The sequence below is a fragment of the Salvelinus alpinus genome, chromosome 20 (genome assembly GCF_045679555.1).
Source record: "Salvelinus alpinus chromosome 20, SLU_Salpinus.1, whole genome shotgun sequence".
Lineage (NCBI taxonomy): Eukaryota > Metazoa > Chordata > Actinopteri > Salmoniformes > Salmonidae > Salvelinus > Salvelinus alpinus.
This window is the reverse complement of record NC_092105.1, coordinates 28,966,452-28,987,470: the sequence shown is the minus strand read 5'-3', so window position 1 is coordinate 28,987,470 and position 21,019 is coordinate 28,966,452. Positions and strand designations below refer to the sequence as shown.

Below are 21,019 nucleotides of genomic sequence, written 5' to 3'. Positions count from 1 at the left end.
TTATAATTTTTCAATGCCGATACCGATTATTGAAGGACCCAAAAAAAAGCCGATACCGATTAAATCGGACGATTTTTATATATGTAATAATGACAATTACAACAATACTGAATTAACAATGCACACATTTATTTTAACTTAATATAATACATAAATAAAATCTATATTAAATAAATAATGAAACGTGTTAAATTTGGTTTAAAATAATGCAAAAACACAGTGTTGGAGAAGAAAGTACAAGTCCAATATGTGCCATGTAAAAAAGCTAACATTTAAGTTCCTTGCTCAGAACATGAGAACATATGCTAATATGCTAACATATGCTAACATAAACTAGTTCACCTAGTAATATCAACCATGTGTAGTTAACTAGTGATTATGTTAAGATTTATTGTTTTTTATGAGATAAGTTTAATGTTAGCTAGCAACTTACCTTGGCTCCTTGCAGCCACAGGTCCTTTTGATACTGCACTCGCGTAACAGGTGGTCAGCCTGCCACACAGTCTCCTCGTGGATTGCAATGTAATCAGCCATAATCAGCAACCAAAAAGGCCGATTACCGATTGTTATGAAAACTTGAAATTGGCCCTAATTAATCGGCCATACCGATTAATCGGTCGACCTCTAGTCAATACACACAATAGGATGACTGGGGAGGTGATTTCACAGTCACAGTCCCGCGATAAGAGCTACAATGCTAATATTTGCGTAAACTCTTCACAGTTGTGTTCTGTGGGTGTCACCGAGTAGACTGATACCCCCAATTCATTGCAACCCTGTTTAACATTATCTAGTCTAAATATGGCATGATTCCACCAACCTTCTGCATCACTTTGAAAGAGGTACTTCTATTTTGAAGGCAACATGCAAATTCCACTATTGTGCCTAATCCTTATTGTGGCTAGCTTCACAGCACATAACCCGGTCCGGTTGAGCCTCACTAGCCAGAGGAAGCTAGCTGGCTGCTTATAATTTAAGCTTCGGACAACAGGGTTAAGTAGCTGGCTTGCTATTTATTTTCATGAACTGAAGTTCAATTTCAATAGGCGAACAACAAGTGGCTACCTAGCTAATACTTACTCACAAGGATTCCAAATCATTACTAAGAATAACGAAAATGACTGCACTTTCTACTGGTCATTGTTTTCAGGCTGGTTGTATTGGTGCTAGCTATGTACCAAACTAAAGCTAGCTAGCCACCACAGCAGTTGCGGTCGAACAAATAATGCTTTATTACCAACGCGGTATTGTAAACACATCGTTCGTGGCCGGTGTTTGCTTGTTTGCAGACTTTTTTGTACAGCTATGACAGTGCTACTGATAGTAGTGGTGGCTCTTTGCTTGCACGTGCAAATTCAGAACAACATTCTATAATAGAACTGTGTTATTTGACATGTCAAATTAAAAGCGAATTTGACATGTATCTTTTTTGACACGCAAAGACCCAAACAGCGTTCCATAGTATGTCGTGAAGCTAATAGCAGTGACGCTATTACTGTGTAACTCCGGTAGGGCAACATCTGAAACATAGCGCACTTGGTAGTGTGTACCGGTGCTCGACCAGTCGCAAAAGCCAACATCGTGCAATGAATTCCATTATCTTGGCGTTAATGGATTTCGCCTTTTGAGTTGTCTCGCTGAAATGTTCTTACTCTTTCAAATGACTGCTCGACTTGTTATCTGCTCATCCACACAGCAGACATTGTGGGCTAGGTTAGGAACGCTGTGTTGCACGTGTAGTGCAACATTTTACGTGGCGTCATATAGGTATGCACGTCAGCTTTGACATCGGTTCTGCACATCGGCGTTAAACTAGACATCGGGCCGATACCGATGTTGGCATTTTTAGCTAATATCGGCCGATTCCGATATGTTCACCGATATATTGTGCACCCCTTATTCAGAACCTTTACTCAGTACTTTGTTGAAGCATCTTTGGCAGCAATTACAGCCTCGAGTCTTCGTGGGTATGACGCTACAAGCTTGGCACACCTGTATTTGGGGAGTATCTCCCATTCTTCTCTGCAGATCCTCTCAAGCTCTGTCACATTGGATGGGGAGTGTAGCTGTACAGCTATTTTCAGGTCTCACCAGAGATGTTGGATAGGGTTTAAGTCCGGGCTATGGCTAGGTCACTCAAGAACATTCAGAGGCTTGTCCCCGAAGCCACTCCTGCGTTGTCTTGACTGTGTGCTTAGGGTCATTGTCCTGTTGGAAGGTGAACCTCGCCCCAGTCTGAGGTCCTGAGCGCTCTGGAGCAGGTTTTCATCAAGGATCTCTCTGTACTTTTCTCCGTTCATCTTTCCCTCGATCAATACTAGTCTTCCATTCCCTACCGATTAAAAACATCCTCACAGCATAATGCTGCCACCACCATGCTTCACCGTAGGGATGGTGCCAGGTTTCCTCCAGATGTGACGCTTGGCATTCAGGCCAAAGAGTCAAATCTTGGTTTCATCAGACCAGAGAATCTTGTTTCTCATGGTCAGAGTAATTTAGGTGCCTTTTGGCAAACTCCAAGCGGCTGTCGTGCCTTTTGCTGAGGAGTGGCTTCCATAAAGGTCTGATCGGTGGAGTGCTCAAGAGATGGTTGTCCTGGAAGGTTCTCCCATCTCCACAGAGGAACACTGTAGCTCTGTCAGAGTGACCATCGGGTTCTTGGTCACCTCCCCGATTGCTCAGTTTGGCTGGGGGCGGCCAGCTCTAGGAAGAGTCTTCGTGGTTTCAAACATTTTCCCATTTAAGAATGACGGAGGCCACTGTGTTCTTGGGCACCTTCAATGCTCAAAATTTTTTTGGTACCCTTCCCCAGAGCTGTGCCTCGATACAATCCTGTCTCGGAGCTCTATGGTCAATTCCTTTGACTTCATGGCTTGGTTTTTGCTCTGACATGCACTGTCAACCGTGGGACCCTATATAGACAGGTGTGTGCCTTTCCATATCATGGCCAATCAATTGAATTTACCACAGGTGGACTCCAATCAAGTTGTAGAAACATTTCAAGAATGATCAATGGAAATAGGATGGACCTGTGCTCAATTTCAAAGGATTTTTTTTTTTATCTAACATTTCTAAAAACCTATTTTTTCTTTGTCTTTATGGGATAGCTTGTGTGTAGATTGATGAGGGGAAAAAATAATTTAATCAATTTTAGAAAACGGCTGTAACGTAACAAAATGTAGAAAAAGTTAAGGGGCCTGAATACTTTCCGAATGCACTGTAGGTAATCCTTACTGTTTGTATGAGGTGTTTTTACGATGCAAGGAACATTTCTGTTTAGACAGACAATAACATGCTATCTTAAATCGGTATGGAGAGAAGGCTTAGCCTAATTCATCGTTAACAAAGGAAACTAGTGGTAGCTATCTACCACCAGCCCCTGACCCACTCAATGAGGGGCCATATTCTCCTGGTCAGTAGTGAATGCTGAGGTAGACTATTCTCTTGTTCTATTTTTCATGGCCTAGCCTAGGATTATCCAGTGTGTGTGTGTGTGTGTGTGTGTGTGTGTGTGTGTGTGTGTGTGTGTGTGTGTGTGTGTGTGTGTGTGTGTGTGTGTGTGTGTGTGTGGTGTTAAAGCCCAATACCGTATCCTACACATATTTATAAAAATCACAAAATGGCAATTCATGTTATGCTAATAAAGTTGATGGAAATATATTGCATTGCGTAATCCTGCAATGTTGAGCAATATCTTTGTTTAGCCAGATTTGCCAAACTGCACCCCAAACTAGTAAATTAACATGACGCAACACCACACGGGGATTGGCCACCATATTCATCCATTAATGTTATTGGCCCCACTGCAACACAAGAACACGACTGTTTCCATGACATGTGTTTCTTTTCCAAATGCAAGAGAAAGTTGACCTGTTGTCAACTGCATTTAGCTGACTGAAGCAAGTTCGAGCATGCTTTATTAGTGGGCTAGCTAGCTAGCTAACGTTAGTTACCTCGACAATTAATTGTTTTAGCTATTATTGACAATGAATGACAATTTATGTTAGCTTATCCCTAGCTAGCTATAATGCATGGTCAATGACATACAACTTTCGCAAACTATTGCAAGCTGGGAGAAGTAAATTGTCTACTGCTCAATTAAAACGTTTTAGAATTAAAGAAAAGCAATATAGCTAGTTAGCTAGCTGGCGAATGTATTACCTTAACACTGAAGAGCCTAGCAGACCTCCTCAAACAAGCAGGGTTGCTGCTTCTTCTGGCTGCGAGCCATCCTTGCCTCAGTGATTTGACGACGTTGCAAGCTGTCAATATTTTTGTCATATTCGGTCTTTAATTCACTTATTCTGACTCTGTTAGGTGTTGTCCTACAAGGGAAAAATGAATCCGTGCAGAATGTGTTGTTGTCAAAGTTTTTCTATTGAGAAAGAGCGGTCCACTGAAATGAATGAATTTGGGCTCAAGCAGCCCGCGTGTCTCATCCAAAGGATTCCAGACAGATAACTCCGAATGCAAACAGACGACCAACGTGGGTTGGCTGCAATTGGCTGCCACGTTGTTTTTTTCTGCGCGTTTCTTTCCGCTCAACATTTTGATTGGCTGCGAATCGGTGAACATGGTGGATTAAACAATGTAAAAAATTCAGCGCTGTTGGCGTTGAACCAACCATGCTTGCGTTGCATGATGCATATGTCACAGTCACAGAATATTTGTATTATATACAGCATGCTGTTTTACGACTACGTTCCAACATATTCCTAGTATGCATAAACCCCCAAGGAAAAAATTACTTTCATGTGAACTCAGTTCACTGTAACATGACTAACTTCACCTTTTGTTCCATAATAGGGTCTAGGTTACAGATGCTGATCTTAATTTGAGCCAGTTTGCAACGGCAGCCGGAAAATTACTCAGGAAACAACAGGAAATATTCATTATTATGTGGATTATAATTAATGTACACTTTTGTAGGGGTTGATACATGTTTTGTTAGGTCAAATCATAGGGTGACGCACAATTGGCCCAGCGTCGTACGGGTTAGAGAAGGATTTGGCCTGGGTAGGCCGTCATTGTAAATAAGAATTTGTTCTTAACTGACTTGCCTAGTTCAATAAAGGTTCAATAAAATACATTTTAAAAATCCAGTCTGAAATATCAAAGTGGTCATTACAAACTTTAGAAGCCCTTTTAAAACTAAAATACACTACAGGTTTAAATCTCCTGCTGTGCAGGAAAATTCTCAGCAACAGAAAAGTGATAATATTAAGATCCTACATCTGAGTATAACCTACGAGCAGAAAGGTTTCTTCTTTATTTAGTGAGTTCCATCAAACATGGCACTTTATTACATGTGTGGTACATGTTTATATGTGATTGCGTTTCAGGATGGTTCGTCTCCATGAGGAATCATCGGCTATAGTCTAATGGAGCAGATAACAAGAAAATAAGTCCAATTAACCATATATTATTAACACTGCTTTGGTGCTTTGACATAAATTGCGTTTTACTTTTTCCACCAACCTTTGGTAATTTCTCTATAGCCCCCAGCTGCTGTCTGGCAATGAAGAGCCACCAGCACCACTGACCACTAGTCTGAAGCAAGATGAGGGGAGGTACATCACTGGGTTTGTTGAGCATGGCAAGTCAGTCAGTCACTAGAGAGAGCTGCCTCTGCCTGCCACTCTGCTGGGTTCAGCAATCTCGCTCTCCCTGTATATCTGTGTGTGTGTGTGTGTGTGTGTGTGTGTGTGTGTGTGTGTGTGTGTGTGTGTGTGTGTGTGTGTGTGTGTGTGTGTGTGTGTGTGTGTGTGTGTGTGTGTGTGTGTGTGTGTGTGTGTGTGTGTGTGTCCATGTTAGAAGCCGGTAAAATGGTTCCACCCAATCAACTCACTCTGGGAATAAAAAAAGGTGCAATTTTGACATTTGGTTCTGCATAGGGAGTTTTTCTCTTGTTATGTTAGTCACTGACAGTCACTCAGTTAGCCCTTGTCAGCTAAATGTGTTTAGATTGGTAAAATAGTCCAACCAGCTATTAAAACTCCAATCAAATCAAATGTTATTGGTCACATACACATATTTAGCAGATGTTATCGCGAGTGTAGCGGAATGCTTGTGTTCCTATCTCCAACAGTGCATTACTAACAGTGTGTCACGTTCTGACCATAGTTCTTTTGTATTTTCTTTGTTTTAGTGTGGTCAGGGCGTGAGTTGGGTGGGTGATCTATGTTTTCTATTTCTGTGTTGGTTTCCTGTGTTTGGCCTGATATGGTTCTCAATCAGAGGCAGCTGTCAATCATTGTCCCTGATTGGGAACCATATTTAGGTAGCCTGTTTTCTGTTGGGTTTTGTGGGTGATTGTCTATGTGTAGTGTTTTGTGTTCAGCACTATTTTCTATATAGCGTCACGTTCGTTTTGTTGTTTTTGTAAAGTTTGGTTTAGTGTTCTTCGTTATAATAAATAGAAGATGTATTCATATCACGCTGCGCCTTGGTCCTCCTCTCTTCCACATTACGACGAACGTGACACAGTGCAGTAGTATCTAAAACGATTCACAACAATACACACATCTAAAATTAAAAGAATGGAATTAAGAAAATACAAATGTTTGATCAAGCAATGTCAGAGTGGCATTGACTAAAAAAGCTTGGGTACAGTAGAATAGAATACAGTATATACATATGAGATGAGTAAAGCAGTATGATAACATTATTTGAACATTATTAAAGTGACTTGTGTTCCATTATTAAAGTGGCCAGTGATTCCAAGTCTTTGTATATAGGGCAGCAGCCTCTAAGGTGCAGGGTTGCGTAACCGGGTGGAAGCCGGCTAGTGATGGCTTTTTAACAGTCTGATGGCCTTGAGATAGAAGCTGTTTTTCAATCTCTCGGTCCCAGCTTTGATGCACCTGTACTGACCTCGCCTTCTAGATGATAGTGGTAACAGGCAGTGGCTCGGGTGGTTGATGTCCTTGATGATCTTTTTGGCCTTCCTGTGACATCGGGTGCTGTAGGTGTCCTGGAGGGCAGGTAGTTTGCCCCCTGTGATGCATTGGGCAGACCGTGCAGTTGCCGTGCCAGACGGTGATACAGCCCGACAGGATGCTCTCAATTGTGCATCTGTAAAAGTTTGTGAGGGTTTTAGGGGCCAAGCCAAATTTCTTCAGCCTCCTGAGGTTGAAGAGGCGCTGTTGCACCTTCTTCTCTACATTGTCTGTGTGGGTGGACCATTTCAGATCGTCAGTGATGTGTACGCCGAGGAACTTGAAGCTTTTTCCCCCTTCTCCACTGCGGTCCTGTCGATGTGGATAGGGACGTGCTCCCTCTGCGGTTTCCTGAAGCCCATGATCAGCTCCTTTGTTTTGTTGATGTTGAGTGAGAGTTTATTTTCCTTGCACCACTCTCCCAGGGCCGTCACCTCCTCCCTGTAGGCTGTCTCGTCATTGTTGATAATCAGGCCTACTACTGTTGTGTAGTAGGCCTTGATGATTCAGTTGGAGGCGTGAGAGACCACGCAGTCATGGGTGAACAGGGAGTACAGGAGAGGGCTGAGCTGAGGATCAGCGAAGTGGAGGTGTTGTTTCCTGTCTTCACCACCTGGCGGCGGCCCATCAGGAATTCCAGGACCCAGTTGCACAGGGCGGAGTTCAGACCCAGGGCCCCCGAGCTTATTGATGAGCTTGAAGGGTACTAAACTTGTAGCAATCATGGTCGGATTACCGACCGGGGTACCCCCACAGTTTTTTGGGGTCATATTAAAAACTGCAAACATTTCTCTCCACCCTATGACAAAATGTGTAGAAATTAACTGTAAAACTAAAACAAATTCTCTCCGCTGTCAAGAGGGAGCCGTTCCTGATCTAGAGTCATTCATGTGTTACCTTCATGCAGGGCAGAGGCAGCCATGATTATATTTTATTTTGGATCATTATATAGTGTGGAGATTGATTCTTTTCAGTTTGACCTTTCATACCTTTTTTTTAACTGTTTTTAACTGTGTATGTTGTTGGTTATTATTACAGTATCATAACTGTATTATAAGTTGACAATATTACGTTAAGTTTCAAACCATACAGTATGTAGAGCAGCAGTTTTAACAACCTGACACAGGGGAAATGAGAAAATACTAGGAAATGAATCATACAGCAGTAGAGAAAGAGTACAAAATGGTTGTTAAATATAATATATCCACATTAACAGTCACACTGGTATTCAGTACAGTATGAATGGCCATGGTCCTAAGACAGATTGGACTGTACCAGAATAAGTGCTCCTCTGCAAGGCCCCCTTTTAGCCATTTGCAAGTGTATCCTTTTCTCAACAAGAAATTAGCATTTAAAACCTGTTTTAAACACTAAAAAATGCTGGGGCAAGTCAGCAAAGAGAAAGAGGGAGGGGGAGAGAGAAAGAGAGAAAGAGTAAGAGACAGAAGAGAGACATAGAAAGAGAGAGTGAGAGAGATAGAGAAAGAGAGATTAGAAAGAGTGAGAAAGAAAGAAAGAGAGAGAGAGAGACAGAGGTAGAGAGGGAGACAGAAAGAGAGAAGAAGAAAGACACTCAGGATAATGAGTGGTCAGTGACCCCCTTTGGTATAATCCAGGTCACCTGACATGTGACCCTTAGGTAGACATCATGATGATGAGAAACAAGTTCCAATATATCAGTTGCAGATTCAAAAGTTGCTCCCTCCTTCTTTGTTCAGATCCACTCCAAAACAGATGGACAACGAACATCCAAATAAAATCTGAGTGACTCACCTATACAATCCTCCATGTTTTGCTCTCACACCTACTTTGAGTGAATAAAAAAGGGCTAAGAAAGATTTCATTCACCACCACTATCTGGTATTAGATACTATATAAATGTCAATACATTCATCATGTACAATGCATCCTTAATCTCCTTCTCTCATTTACTGTCCACCTTCCATTCCCTGAGCAACAGTTTTTATGGACCTCTAGAGACACGGCATCACTTATAAACCCTAGTAGGCTTCCACTACACAGGTCAGGTTTCCCCTTGTATCTAAGTTCATCCACATGGATTCAGTCCCAAAAGGCACCCTATTCCAAAGTAGTGCACAATAAAGGGAATAGGGTGCCATTTGGGAAGCAAATGGAGTCAATTCACTTGTAGTGCACTAGTGTCCTCCAGTGGCCATTCTCAGAGAAGACTAAATAACGAATGGTCAGTCTGGCCGCTGTAGGCTACAATGGCAGCAATGTAAAGAAAAGTAGAGTAAGAGATGTAAAGATAAGTAGATTAATGAGTTATAGGGTGAAAATAAAGAGGCTACTTATATAGCTGCCAGCTTGTCACTATGATAGATTTGCACATGGACCTTCCCTTCACACTCAAGACTGTAAGGTACAGTTGAAGTCGGAAGTTTACATACACCTTAGCCAAATACATTTAAACTCAGTTTTTCACAATTCCTGACATTTAATCCTGGGAAAAAATCCCTGTTTTAGGTCAGTTATGATCACCACTTTATTTTAAGAATGTGAAATGTCAGAATAATAGCAGAGAGAATGATTTATTTCAGCTTTTATTTCTTTCATCACATTCCCAGTGGGTCAGAAGTTTATATACATTCAATCAGTATTTGGTAGCATTGCCTTTAAATTGTTTAACTTGGGTCAAACATTTGGGGTAGCCTTCCACAAGCTTCCCACAATAAGTTGGGTGAATTTTGGCCCATTCCTCCTGACAGAGCTGGTGTAACTGAGTCAGGTTTGTAGGCCTCCTTGCTCGCACACCCTTTTTCAGTTCTGCCCACAAATTTTTTCCAATACCTTGACTTTGTTGTCTCTAAGCCATTTTTCCACAACTTTGGAAGTATGCTTGGGGTCATTGTCCATTTTGGAAGACCCAAGCTTTAACTTCCTGACTGATGTCTTGAGATGTTGCTTCAATATATCCACATAATTTGCCTTCCTCATGATGCCATCTACTTTGTGAAGTGCACCAGTCCCTCCCGCAGAAAAGCACCCCCAAGACATGATGCTGCCACCCCGTGCTTCACGGTTGGAATGGTGTTCTTCGGCTTGCAAACATCCCCCTTTTTCCTCCAAACATAACGATGGTCATTATGGCCAAACAGTTCTATTTTTGTTTCATCAGACCAGAGGACATTTCTCCAAAAAGTACGAGCTTTGTCCCCATGTGCAGTTGCCAACCTTAGTCTGGCTTTTTTTATGGCGGTTTTGGAGCAGTGGCTTCTTCCTTGCTGAGCGGCCTTTCAGGTTATGTCGATATAGGACTTGTTTTACTGTGGATATACAGTGGGGCAAAAAAGTATTTAGTCAGCCACCAATTGTGCAAGTTCTCCCACTTAAAAAGATGAGAGAGGCCTGTAATTTTCATCATAGGTACACTTCAACTATGACAGACAAAATGAGAGAAAAAATTCCAGAAAATCACATTGTAGGATTTTTAATGAATTTATTTGCAAATTATGGTGGAAAATAAGTATTTGGTCAGCTACAAACAAGCAAGATTTCTGGCTCTCACAGACCTGTAACTTCTTCTTTAAGAGGCTCCTCTGTCCTCCACTCGTTACCTGTATTAATGGCACCTGTTTGAACTTGTTATCAGTATAAAAGACACCTGTCCACAACCTCAAACAGTCACACTCCAAACTTCACTATGGCCAAGACCAAAGAGCTGTCAAAGGACACCAGAAACAAAATTGTAGACCTGCACCAGGCTGGGAAGACTGAATCTGCAATAGGTAAGCAGCTTGGTTTGAAGAAATCAACTGTGGGAGCAATTATTAGGAAATGGAAGACATACAAGACCACTGATAATCTCCCTCGATCTGGGGCTCCACGCAAGATCTCACCCCGTGGGTTCAAAATGATCACAAGAACGGTGAGCAAAAATCCCAGAACCACACGGGGGGACCTAGTGAATGACCTGCAGAGAGCTGGGACCAAAGTAACAAAGCCTACCATCAGTAACACACTACGCCGCCAGGGACTCAAATCCTGCAGTGCCAGACGTGTCCCCCGGCTTAAGCCAGTACATGTCCAGGCCCGTCTGAAGTTTGCTAGAGAGCATTTGGATGATCCAGAAGAAGATTGGGAGAATGTCATATGGTCAGATTAAACCAAAATATAACTTTTTGGTAAAAACTCAAATCGTCATGTTTGGAGGACAAAGAATGCTGAGTTGCATCCAAAGAACACCATACCTACTGTGAAGCATGGGGGTGGAAACATCATGCTTTGGGGCTGTTTTTCTGCAAAGGGACCAGGACGACTGATCCGTGTAAAGGAAAGAATGAATGGGGCCATGTATCGTGAGATTTTGAGTGAAAACCTCCTTCCATCAGCAAGGGCATTGAAGATGAAACGTGGCTGGGTCTTTCAGCATGACAATGATCCCAAACACACCGCCCGGGCAACGAAGGAGTGGCTTCGTAAGAAGCATTTTAAGGTCCTCGAGGGGCCTAGCCAGTCTCCAGATCTCAACCCCAATTTTCCATCTTATGAGCAGCATCATGGCCAGCCTTGAATTTGCTGGTAGAGAAGGGCTCAGTCGCAAATTGTACTCTATTCTCTATGTAGTGCACTAGTTTTTGTCAAAACCCTGGTCAAAAGTATGCCATCTGGGATGCAGAGAAGGGATACAGGGGGTACAGTCACAGTGGTTCTCTGAGAATAGTAACAGCAACAGGGAGTAGAGAAGAGAGCCTTCATTAGCATGTGGTATGTTCTGCTATGCTCTGCTCTCCACTCAACAATAAGCTCCCTAATCCCTTCTATCCCCGTCTTCCTCCCTCACTGACAATTTTGCTGCTGGGTTTGGCTTGAATTATACAAATTCAGAGACAGGACATTTCCCCAATATACATAACAGCAGGTATTCCAGTATAATACACCATAAGTTGACGTTTCATAGAACATTTAGCCTACTTTTCAATAACTTTCCTAATTTCAGTATGGACATTCAGGTTGAACATGAATTCAAGTTAGATGAATAGTAGACAATTATTGAAGACAATACAGGAATGTTACGGCAGTGGGAAACTTGCACAATGATAATATCTGGTGGCCAGTTGGTTTCACTTAACCCTTCATGCTCGTGGGAATTGGCCTATATGGATCTTATCTTAAGCATGGTAGCAACTGACAGGGAATATTTTGGAGATTATGGGAAAAGTATTAGTCCAAAATTGAGGACACAACAGTTCACCTGACACCAGACTGGCTCCAAAAATGACCTGTTGATTTGATGTGCAATTTACATTTACTGTACTTTTCGCCGTATTTGTTGATAACTAAATCTGAAAATACTCTGGATACATTCAGTAACACGATAAGAATATTCCTAGACAATGTGGGGTAAATGCAACGTAAGACAAAGAAATGACCAGGATGAGAGGACTAACTGGTGTCTTCAAGTAGCCACACACCTCTCCAAAGTGTGCACAGTTTCTCAGTAATTTCAATGCACTTTCATAACTCAAAGAAGAGTCTTTAACCATAAGGTTATTTTTTAAACTTGCCTAGCTGTGCCGTTGAGGAACTAGAACAAGCACACTTGTATTTGTTTTGTTTAGAACACAACCCTGCATCCCGCCATCACACAATTACTGTTGTTGTTTAGGCAATCCAAAAACAACCCATTTTAAATCGCAAACTGGGTCAGGGGGGTATCATTTGAAAGCTTGTTCTATTTCCAACATAGCTAGCTAAGTTATAAAACACCATCTTCCAGTTTTAGGCTTTAATTTACAGCATTTGCCTGCAAAAGTTGCCCAATTAGTGGGAGGGATGGTTGCAACTTCTTGTTGCGTGCGGTGGTCAAGTTCAGAACGGCTGTCAGTCAAAATCCCTACAGAGCTGTGACGTGCAGAGCCTGAGCTCTGATGTCATTTATCGCCTGTTACCGTACAGCCACTGTGCTCCAATTTAGGTGCTTATCAGTGCCCACATCTGCCATTTTCAACCCATATACGGGTATGAGTATAATTTAAGTAGCTTTTACTTCTCTAAGTACTGAAACGATCTGATACAGGACTGATGTACAGCACTAGATGGCAGCACTTAGATTAGGCCTGTTGTCGGTTAGGGTTGGTTTGACTGCACCACAACGGGTGAGACCGGTGCAAAAGCAGGCAGCATCCTGTGAAGATCCAGTGTGACTTTCAACCTGGCGGAAATAAGGTACTCTTAACACTATGTCACACTGGTGGGCCTAGTTGCACTTACTTACTTGTTGCAATAGTTTTTCAGTACCTGCAGCAGCTGATACTATCAATAGCTGCAAACATGTGTCTCATGCTCCTCTTGTGTTTCATTGTTTGTTTTTCATGATCATTAGGGTTCTATAAAAAAAACATTGAAGTGATTGAATGGAGAGCCTCTCTTATCTTCTAACTTGTGCACAAGTACCACTAAAACCAACCTTGGATTTCTGTGAAAGTCTGAGTTGTACATGAGCCAACATCAAGTTAGGACCAAGCCCTGTGTGGTGACTGGAGGATAACATCAAGGGAAGCATCCAGAGGACATAATTTATACCCAAAGGACTTCAGTTAATTCTTGGAGTGAAAGATAAAAAAACTTGTGGTGGTGGATGTCCCTCCCTCCGACCATTCCTCAGTTTAGTGTTAGGTTACCACTGCCCCCCCCCCCCCCCCCATTCCTCAATTCAATTCAATTTCAATTTAAGGGCTTTATTTGCATAGGAAACATATGTTTACATTGCCAAAGCAAGTGAAATAGATAATAAACAATAAAAAAGTAACAGTAAACAAAAGAATAAAGACATTTCACATGTCATATTATATCTATATACAGTGTTGTAATGATGTGCAAATAGGTAATGTACAAAAGGGAAAATAAATAAACAAATATAGGTTGTATTTACAATGGTTTTGTTCTTCACTGGTTGCCCTTTTCTTGTGGCAAAAGGTCACAAATCTTGCTGCTGTGATGGCACACTGTGGAATTTCACCCAATAGATATGGGAGTTTATCAAAATGTGATTTGATTTCAAATTATTTTTGGGTCTGTGTAATCTGAGGGAAATGGTCTTACATTTGGCAGGAGGTTAGGAAGTGCAGCTCAGTTGCCACCTAATTTTGTGGGCAGTGCACATAGCCTGTCTTCTCTTGTGAGCCATGCAGGTCTTTCTCAAAAGCAAGGCTATGCTCCCTGGGTTTGTACAGAGTCAAAGATTTCCTTAATTTTGGGTCAGTCACAGTGGTCAGATATTCTGCCACTGTGCACTCTCTGTTAAGGGTCAAATAGCATTCTAGCTTGCTCTGTTTTTTTTCCAATGTGTCAAGTTATATACATTTACATTTACATTTAAGTCATTTAGCAGACGCTCTTATCCAGAGCGACTTACAAATTGGTGCATTCACCTTATGACATCCAGTGGAACAACCACTTTACAATAGTGCATCTAAATCTTTTAAGGGGGGGGGGGGGGTCAGAAGGATTACTTTATCCTATCCTAGGTATTCCTTGAAGAGGTGGGGTTTCAGGTGTCTCCGGAAGGTGGTGATTGACTCCGCTGTCCTGGCGTCGTGAGGGAGTTTGTTCCACCATTGGGGTGCCAGAGCAGCGAACAGTTTTGACTGGGCTGAGCGGGAACTGTACTTCCTCAGTGGTAGGGAGGCGAGCAGGCCAGAGGTGGATGAACGCAGTGCCCTTGTTTGGGTGTAGGGCCTGATCAGAGCCTGAAGGTACTGAGGTGCCGTTCCCCTCACAGCTCCGTAGGCAAGCACCATGGTCTTGTAGCGGATGCGAGCTTCAACTGGAAGCCAGTGGAGAGAGCGGAGGAGCGGGGTGACGTGAGAGAACTTGGGAAGGTTGAACACCAGACGGGCTGCGGCGTTCTGGATGAGTTGTAGGGGTTTAATGGCACAGGCAGGGAGCCCAGCCAACAGCGAGTTGCAGTAATCCAGACGGGAGATGACAAGTGCCTGGATTAGGACCTGCGCCGCTTCCTGTGTGAGGCAGGGTCGTACTCTGCGGATGTTGTAGAGCATGAACCTACAGGAACGGGCCACCGCCTTGATGTTAGTTGAGAACGACAGGGTGTTGTCCAGGATCACGCCAAGGTTCTTAGCGCTCTGGGAGGAGGACACAATGGAGTTGTCAACCGTGATGGCGAGATCATGGAACGGGCAGTCCTTCCCCGGGAGGAAGAGCAGCTCCGTCTTGCCGAGGTTCAGCTTGAGGTGGTGGTCCGTCATCCACACTGATATGTCTGCCAGACATGCAGAGATGCGATTCGCCACCTGGTCATCAGAAGGGGGAAAGGAGAAGATTAATTGTGTGTCGTCTGCATAGCAATGATAGGAGAGACCATGTGAGGTTATGACAGAGCCAAGTGACTTGGTGTATAGCGAGAATAGGAGAGGGCCTAGAACAGAGCCCTGGGGGACACCAGTGGTGAGAGCACGTGGTGAGGAGACAGATTCTCGCCACGCCACCTGGTAGGAGCGACCTGTCAGGTAGGACGCAATCCAAGCGTGGGCCGCGCCGGAGATGCCCAACTCGGAGAGGGTGGAGAGGAGGATCTGATGGTTCACAGTATCGAAGGCAGCCGATAGGTCTAGGAGGATGAGAGCAGAGGAGAGAGAGTTAGCTTTAGCAGTGCGGAGCGCCTCCGTGATACAGAGAAGAGCAGTCTCAGTTGAATGACTAGTCTTGAAACCTGACTGGTTTGGATCAAGAAGGTCATTCTGAGAGAGATAGCGGGAGAGCTGGCCAAGGACGGCACGTTCGAGAGTTTTGGAGAGAAAAGAAAGAAGGGATACTGGTCTGTAGTTGTTGACATCGGAGGGATCGAGTGTAGGTTTTTTCAGCAGGGGTGCAACTCTCGCTCTCTTGAAGACGGAAGGGACGTAGCCAGCGGTCAAGGATGAGTTGATGAGCGAGGTGAGGTAAGGGAGAAGGTCTCCGGAAATGGTCTGGAGAAGAGAGGAGGGGATAGGGTCAAGCGGGCAGGTTGTTGGGCGGCCGGCCGTCACAAGACGCGAGATTTCATCTGGAGAGAGAGGGGAGAAAGAGGTCAGAGCACAGGGTAGGGCAGTGTGAGCAGAACCAGCGGTGTCGTTTGACTTAGCAAACGAGGATCGGATGTCGTCGACCTTCTTTTCAAAATGGTTGACGAAGTCATCTGCAGAGAGGGAGGAGGGGGGAGGAGGGGGAGGAGGATTCAGGAGGGAGGAGAAGGTGGCAAAGAGCTTCCTAGGGTTAGAGGCAGATGCTTGGAATTTAGAGTGGTAGAAAGTGGCTTTAGCAGCAGAGACAGAAGAGGAAAATGTAGAGAGGAGGGAGTGAAAGGATGCCAGGTCCGCAGGGAGGCGAGTTTTCCTCCATTTCCGCTCGGCTGCCCGGAGCCCTGTTCTGTGAGCTCGCAATGAGTCGTCGAGCCACGGAGCAGGAGGGGAGGACCGAGCCGGCCTGGAGGATAGGGGACATAGAGAGTCAAAGGATGCAGAAAGGGAGGAGAGGAGGGTTGAGGAGGCAGAATCAGGAGATAGGTTGGAGAAGGTTTGAGCAGAGGGAAGAGATGATAGGATGGAAGAGGAGAGAGTAGCGGGGGAGAGAGAGCGAAGGTTGGGACGGCGCGATACCATCCGAGTAGGGGCAGTGTGGGAAGTGATGGATGAGAGCGAGAGGGAAAAGGATACAAGGTAGTGGTCGGAGACTTGGAGGGGAGTTGCAATGAGGTTAGTGGAAGAACAGCATCTAGTAAAGATGAGGTCGAGCGTATTGCCTGCCTTGTGAGTAGGGGGGGAAGGTGAGAGGGTGAGGTCAAAAGAGGAGAGGAGTGGAAAGAAGGAGGCAGAGAGGAATGAGTCAAAGGTAGACGTGGGGAGGTTAAAGTCACCCAGAACTGTGAGAGGTGAGCCGTCCTCAGGAAAGGAGCTTATCAGGGCATCAAGCTCATTGATGAACTCTCCAAGGGAACCTGGAGGGCGATAAATGATAAGGATGTTAAGCTTGAAAGGGCTGGTAACTGTGACAGCATGGAATTCAAAGGAGGCGATAGACAGATGGGTAAGGGGAGAAAGGGAGAAAGACCACTTGGGAGAGATGAGGATCCCGGTGCCGCCACCCCGCTGACCAGAAGCTCTCGGGGTGTGCGAGAACACGTGGGCAGACGAGGAGAGAGCAGTAGGAGTAGCAGTGTTATCTGTGGTGATCCATGTTTCCGTCAGTGCCAAGAAGTCGAGGGACTGGAGGGAAGCATAGGCTGAGATGAACTCTGCCTTGTTGGCCGCAGATCGGCAGTTCCAGAGGCTGCCGGAGACCTGGGACTCCACGTGGGTGGTGCGCGCTGGGACCACCAGGTTAGGGTGGCCGCGGCCACGCGGTGTGAAGCGTTTGTATGGTCTGTGCAGAGAGGAGAGAACAGGGATAGACAGACACATAGTTGACAGGCTACAGAAGAGGCTACGCTAATGCAAAGGAGATTGGAATGACACGTGAACTACACGTCTCGAATGTTCAGAAAGTTAAGCTTGCGTTGCAGAAATCTTATTGACCAAAATTATTAAAATGATACAGTACTGCGGAAGTGGGCTAGCTAGCAGTGGCTGCGTTGTTGACTTTGTTTGAGAGTGTCGCTGGCTAGGTAACCTCGGTAGCTAGCTATGTAACCTCGGTAACTGGCTCGTTAATTAGTATAAACTACACAATTGTCTTAGATACAAGGACAGCAAAGACAACTATGTAGCTAGCTAACACTACACTAATCAATCGTTCCGTTGATCCGTTGAATGTAATAGTTTCTACAGTGTTGCTATTCGGTGGCTAGCTGGCTAGCGAGCAGTGTTGACTACGTTACGTTACGTTAAAAGGACGAAAAATAGCTGGCTAGCTAACCGAATTAGTCTAAACTACGCAGTTATCTTAGAAACAAAGACAGCAAAGACAACTATGTAGCTAGCTAACACTACACTAATCGAGTCGTTCCGTTGAATGTAATAGTTACTACAGTGTTGCTGTTCGGTGGCTAGCTGGCTAGGTAGCAGTGTTGACTACGTTACGTTAAAAGTTACGTTAAAAGAACGAAGAATAGCTGGCTAGCTACGCAATTATCTTTGATACAAAGACGGCTAAGTAGCTAGCTAAGATTAAACAAATCAAACCGTTGTACTGTAATGAAATGAAATGAGAATGTGAAAATGTGATACTACCTGAGGAGCGAAGCGGAAGGTAGCGAAGCTGGCTAGGTAGCAGTTATTATCTTTTTGTTTTCTCATGATTTGGTTGGGTTTAATTGTGTCTAATCTCTAATTGGCTTTAATCTCTCTCTCTCTTTCCTGCTCCCTCCTTCTCCCTCCCCACCCCTCTCTCTCTTCCCCCCTCCTCTCTCTTTTTCTCTCTGTCAGTCACAGGCAAAGGGCAGATTTGTGCTTTGTTTAGCCTTGCCCTGTCTAATCACTGTCTGGCCAGTTGAGGGGCTGTGAGTGTCACAGTGAGCCACCAGCCCACCAGCCCTACAGCAGGCCAGAGAGACTGCATCATTCAGCCCCCTTAAGGAGTCATGGCCCCTTTCTTAGAAATCCCAAGAAACTTCACACCTCTCCGCAGTGCCCTATAAATAGGTCCCATCTGTCCCCTAGACTCAGTTACAGCCTCATTCCTTTTGGAGCGCCTGAATGGCTTGGGGATGGGAGTTGGAGGTTGATGGGGGGCATGAAGGCAGGTGGTTGTGGGTGGTGGGAGGGGGGAGAACCGAACCACAGTCCAAAAGCAATACAGCAATACACCCATCACTCACCACCAACAACTCAACACAACAAAGATAGAGGGCTGGCTGCTGACTCGTCTAGTCCTTATCGTACTGTACACTCAAATCGAGTTTGGTGTTTTGCTTGCATGGTTGGTAACTTGGTATACAAAACCTGAACCACTTTTTCATCTACCCTGATATTCACTAGCCCGGATGCCGGACTGTTTCTGCTCTCTTGCTCTCCTCCAAACATTGGTGTGACAATGAGTGACAAGGAGTTGGCAAGACAGCAGAAACAGATCTGGGACCAGGCTAGATGTTCACCATTGTGTCTTAACCCTAAAAGCGTCAATATATTGTTTGCTTAAATGTCAACTGCCCCTAAGAACCAACTTCTCGTGGCATCGATATGAGTCAAACACTTTCATTTGAGTGTCAAAATTGACCAAAGTGTAAATAGGATAATTTTGATCAGTCTCATCCAAAACTGAGTTTTGTAAATTAGTTTGTCACGACTTACTGGAGAGTTGGGTATGAATTACTTACACTGAGTATACAAAACATTAGGAACATCTTCTTAATATTGAGTTGCACACCGTTTGCCCTCAGAACAATTCATCAGGGCATGTACTCTACAAGGTGTGAAGGTTGCCAGATGGCCAACGTCATTTTAGAGAATTTGGCAGTACGTACAACTGACCTCACAACTGCAGACCACTTGTAACAACGTCAGCCCAGGACCTCCACATCCGACTTCTTCACTTGCGGGATCATCTGAGACCAGCGACCCGGACAGCTGATAAAACTGTGGGTTTGCACAACCGAAGAATTTCTGCACCAACTGTCAGAAACAGTCTCAGGGAAGCTAATTTGCGTTCTTGTTGTCCTCACCAGGGTCAAATCAAAATCAAATGTTATTTGTCACATGCGCTGAATACAAAAGGTGTAGTAGACCTTACAGTGAAATGCTTACTTACAAGTCCTTAACCAACAATGCAGTTTTAAGAAAAATAAGTGTTAAGTATGTACTAAAATAAAATAAAATAAAAAAAGTTTAAAAAGTTTAAAAAAGAAAATGGAAAAATAACAAATAATTAAGGAGCAACAATAAAATAACAGTAACGAGGCTATATACAGGGGGTACCGGTACAGAGTCAATGTGAGGGGCACAGGTTAGTCAAGGTTATTGAGGTAATATTTATATGTAGGTAGAGGTAAAGTGACTATGCATAGATAATACCAGAGAGTAGCGTGTGTGTGTGTGTGTGGGGGGTGGTGGAGGGGGGGTAGCCATTTGATTAGCTGTTCAGGAGTCTTATGGCTTGGGGGTAAAAGCTGTTGAGAAGCCTTTTGGACCTAGACTTGGCGCTCCGGTACCGCTTGCCGTGCGGTAGCAGAGAGAACAGTCTATGACTAGGGTGGCTGGAGTCGTTTGAATTTTTTTTGTCCTTCCTCTGACACAGCCTGGTATAGAGGTCCTGGATGGCAGGAAACTTGGCCCCAGTGATGAACTGGGCCGTATGCACTACCCTCTGTAGTGCCTTGCAGTCGGAGGCCGAGCAGTTGCCATGCCAGGCAGTGATGCAACCAGTCAGGATGCTGTCTCATCGTTGTCGGTGATCAGGCCTACCACTGTTGTGTCATCTGCGAACTTAATGATGGTGTTGGAGTCGTGCTTTGCCATGTAGTCATGGGTGAACAGGGAGTACAGGAGGGGACTGAGCTCGCACCCCTGTTGTTACCTACGGCCCGTCAGGAAGTCCAGGATCCAGTTTCAGAGGGAGGTGTTTAGTCCCAGGGTCCTTAGCTTAGTGATGAGATTTTTTGCCTGCAATCCATAGCTTCTGGTTGGGGTATGTACGTATGGTCACTGTGGGGACAACGTCATCGATGCACTTATTCATGAAGCCTGTGACTGATGTGGTGTATTCCTCAATGCAATCGGAAGAATCCTGGAACATATTCCAGTCTGTGCTAGCTAAACAGTCCTGTAGCTTAGCATCTGCGTCATCTGAACACTTCCATATTGAGCGAGTCACTGGTACTTCCTGCTTTCGTTTTTGCTTGTAAGCAGGAATCAGGGGGATAGAGTTATGGTCAGATTTGAGAAATGGAGGGCGAGGGGGAGCTTTGTACGCGTCTCTGTGTGTGGAGTAAAGGTTTTATTTTCTTCTGGTTGCACATGTAACATGCTGGTAGAAATGAGGTAAAACGGATTTTAGTTTCCCTGCATTAAAGTCCCCGGCCACTAGGAGCGCCACCTCTGGATGAGCATTTTCTTTCGCGGCCAAATGAGGAATTGGCTTTGGGGGTGACCAGTGAGATATACCTGCTGGAGCGCGTGCTACGTGTG

At 44.4% G+C, this 21,019-nt stretch overlaps 1 protein-coding gene across 1 annotated transcript in view; it reads right to left on the bottom strand.

Annotated features, from left to right (window-relative positions):
- The window catches only part of cps1 (carbamoyl-phosphate synthase 1, mitochondrial), an 84,738-nt gene extending 80,269 nt beyond the window's left edge, over positions 1-4,469 (bottom strand). Inside the window, exon 1 of the mRNA XM_071355214.1 lies at positions 4,162-4,469. Within this exon, the coding sequence (XP_071211315.1) occupies positions 4,162-4,281 (120 nt within the window). The 5' untranslated portion in view covers positions 4,282-4,469. The remainder of the gene's footprint in view (positions 1-4,161) is intronic.
- Positions 4,470-21,019: the final 16,550 nt, after the last annotated feature.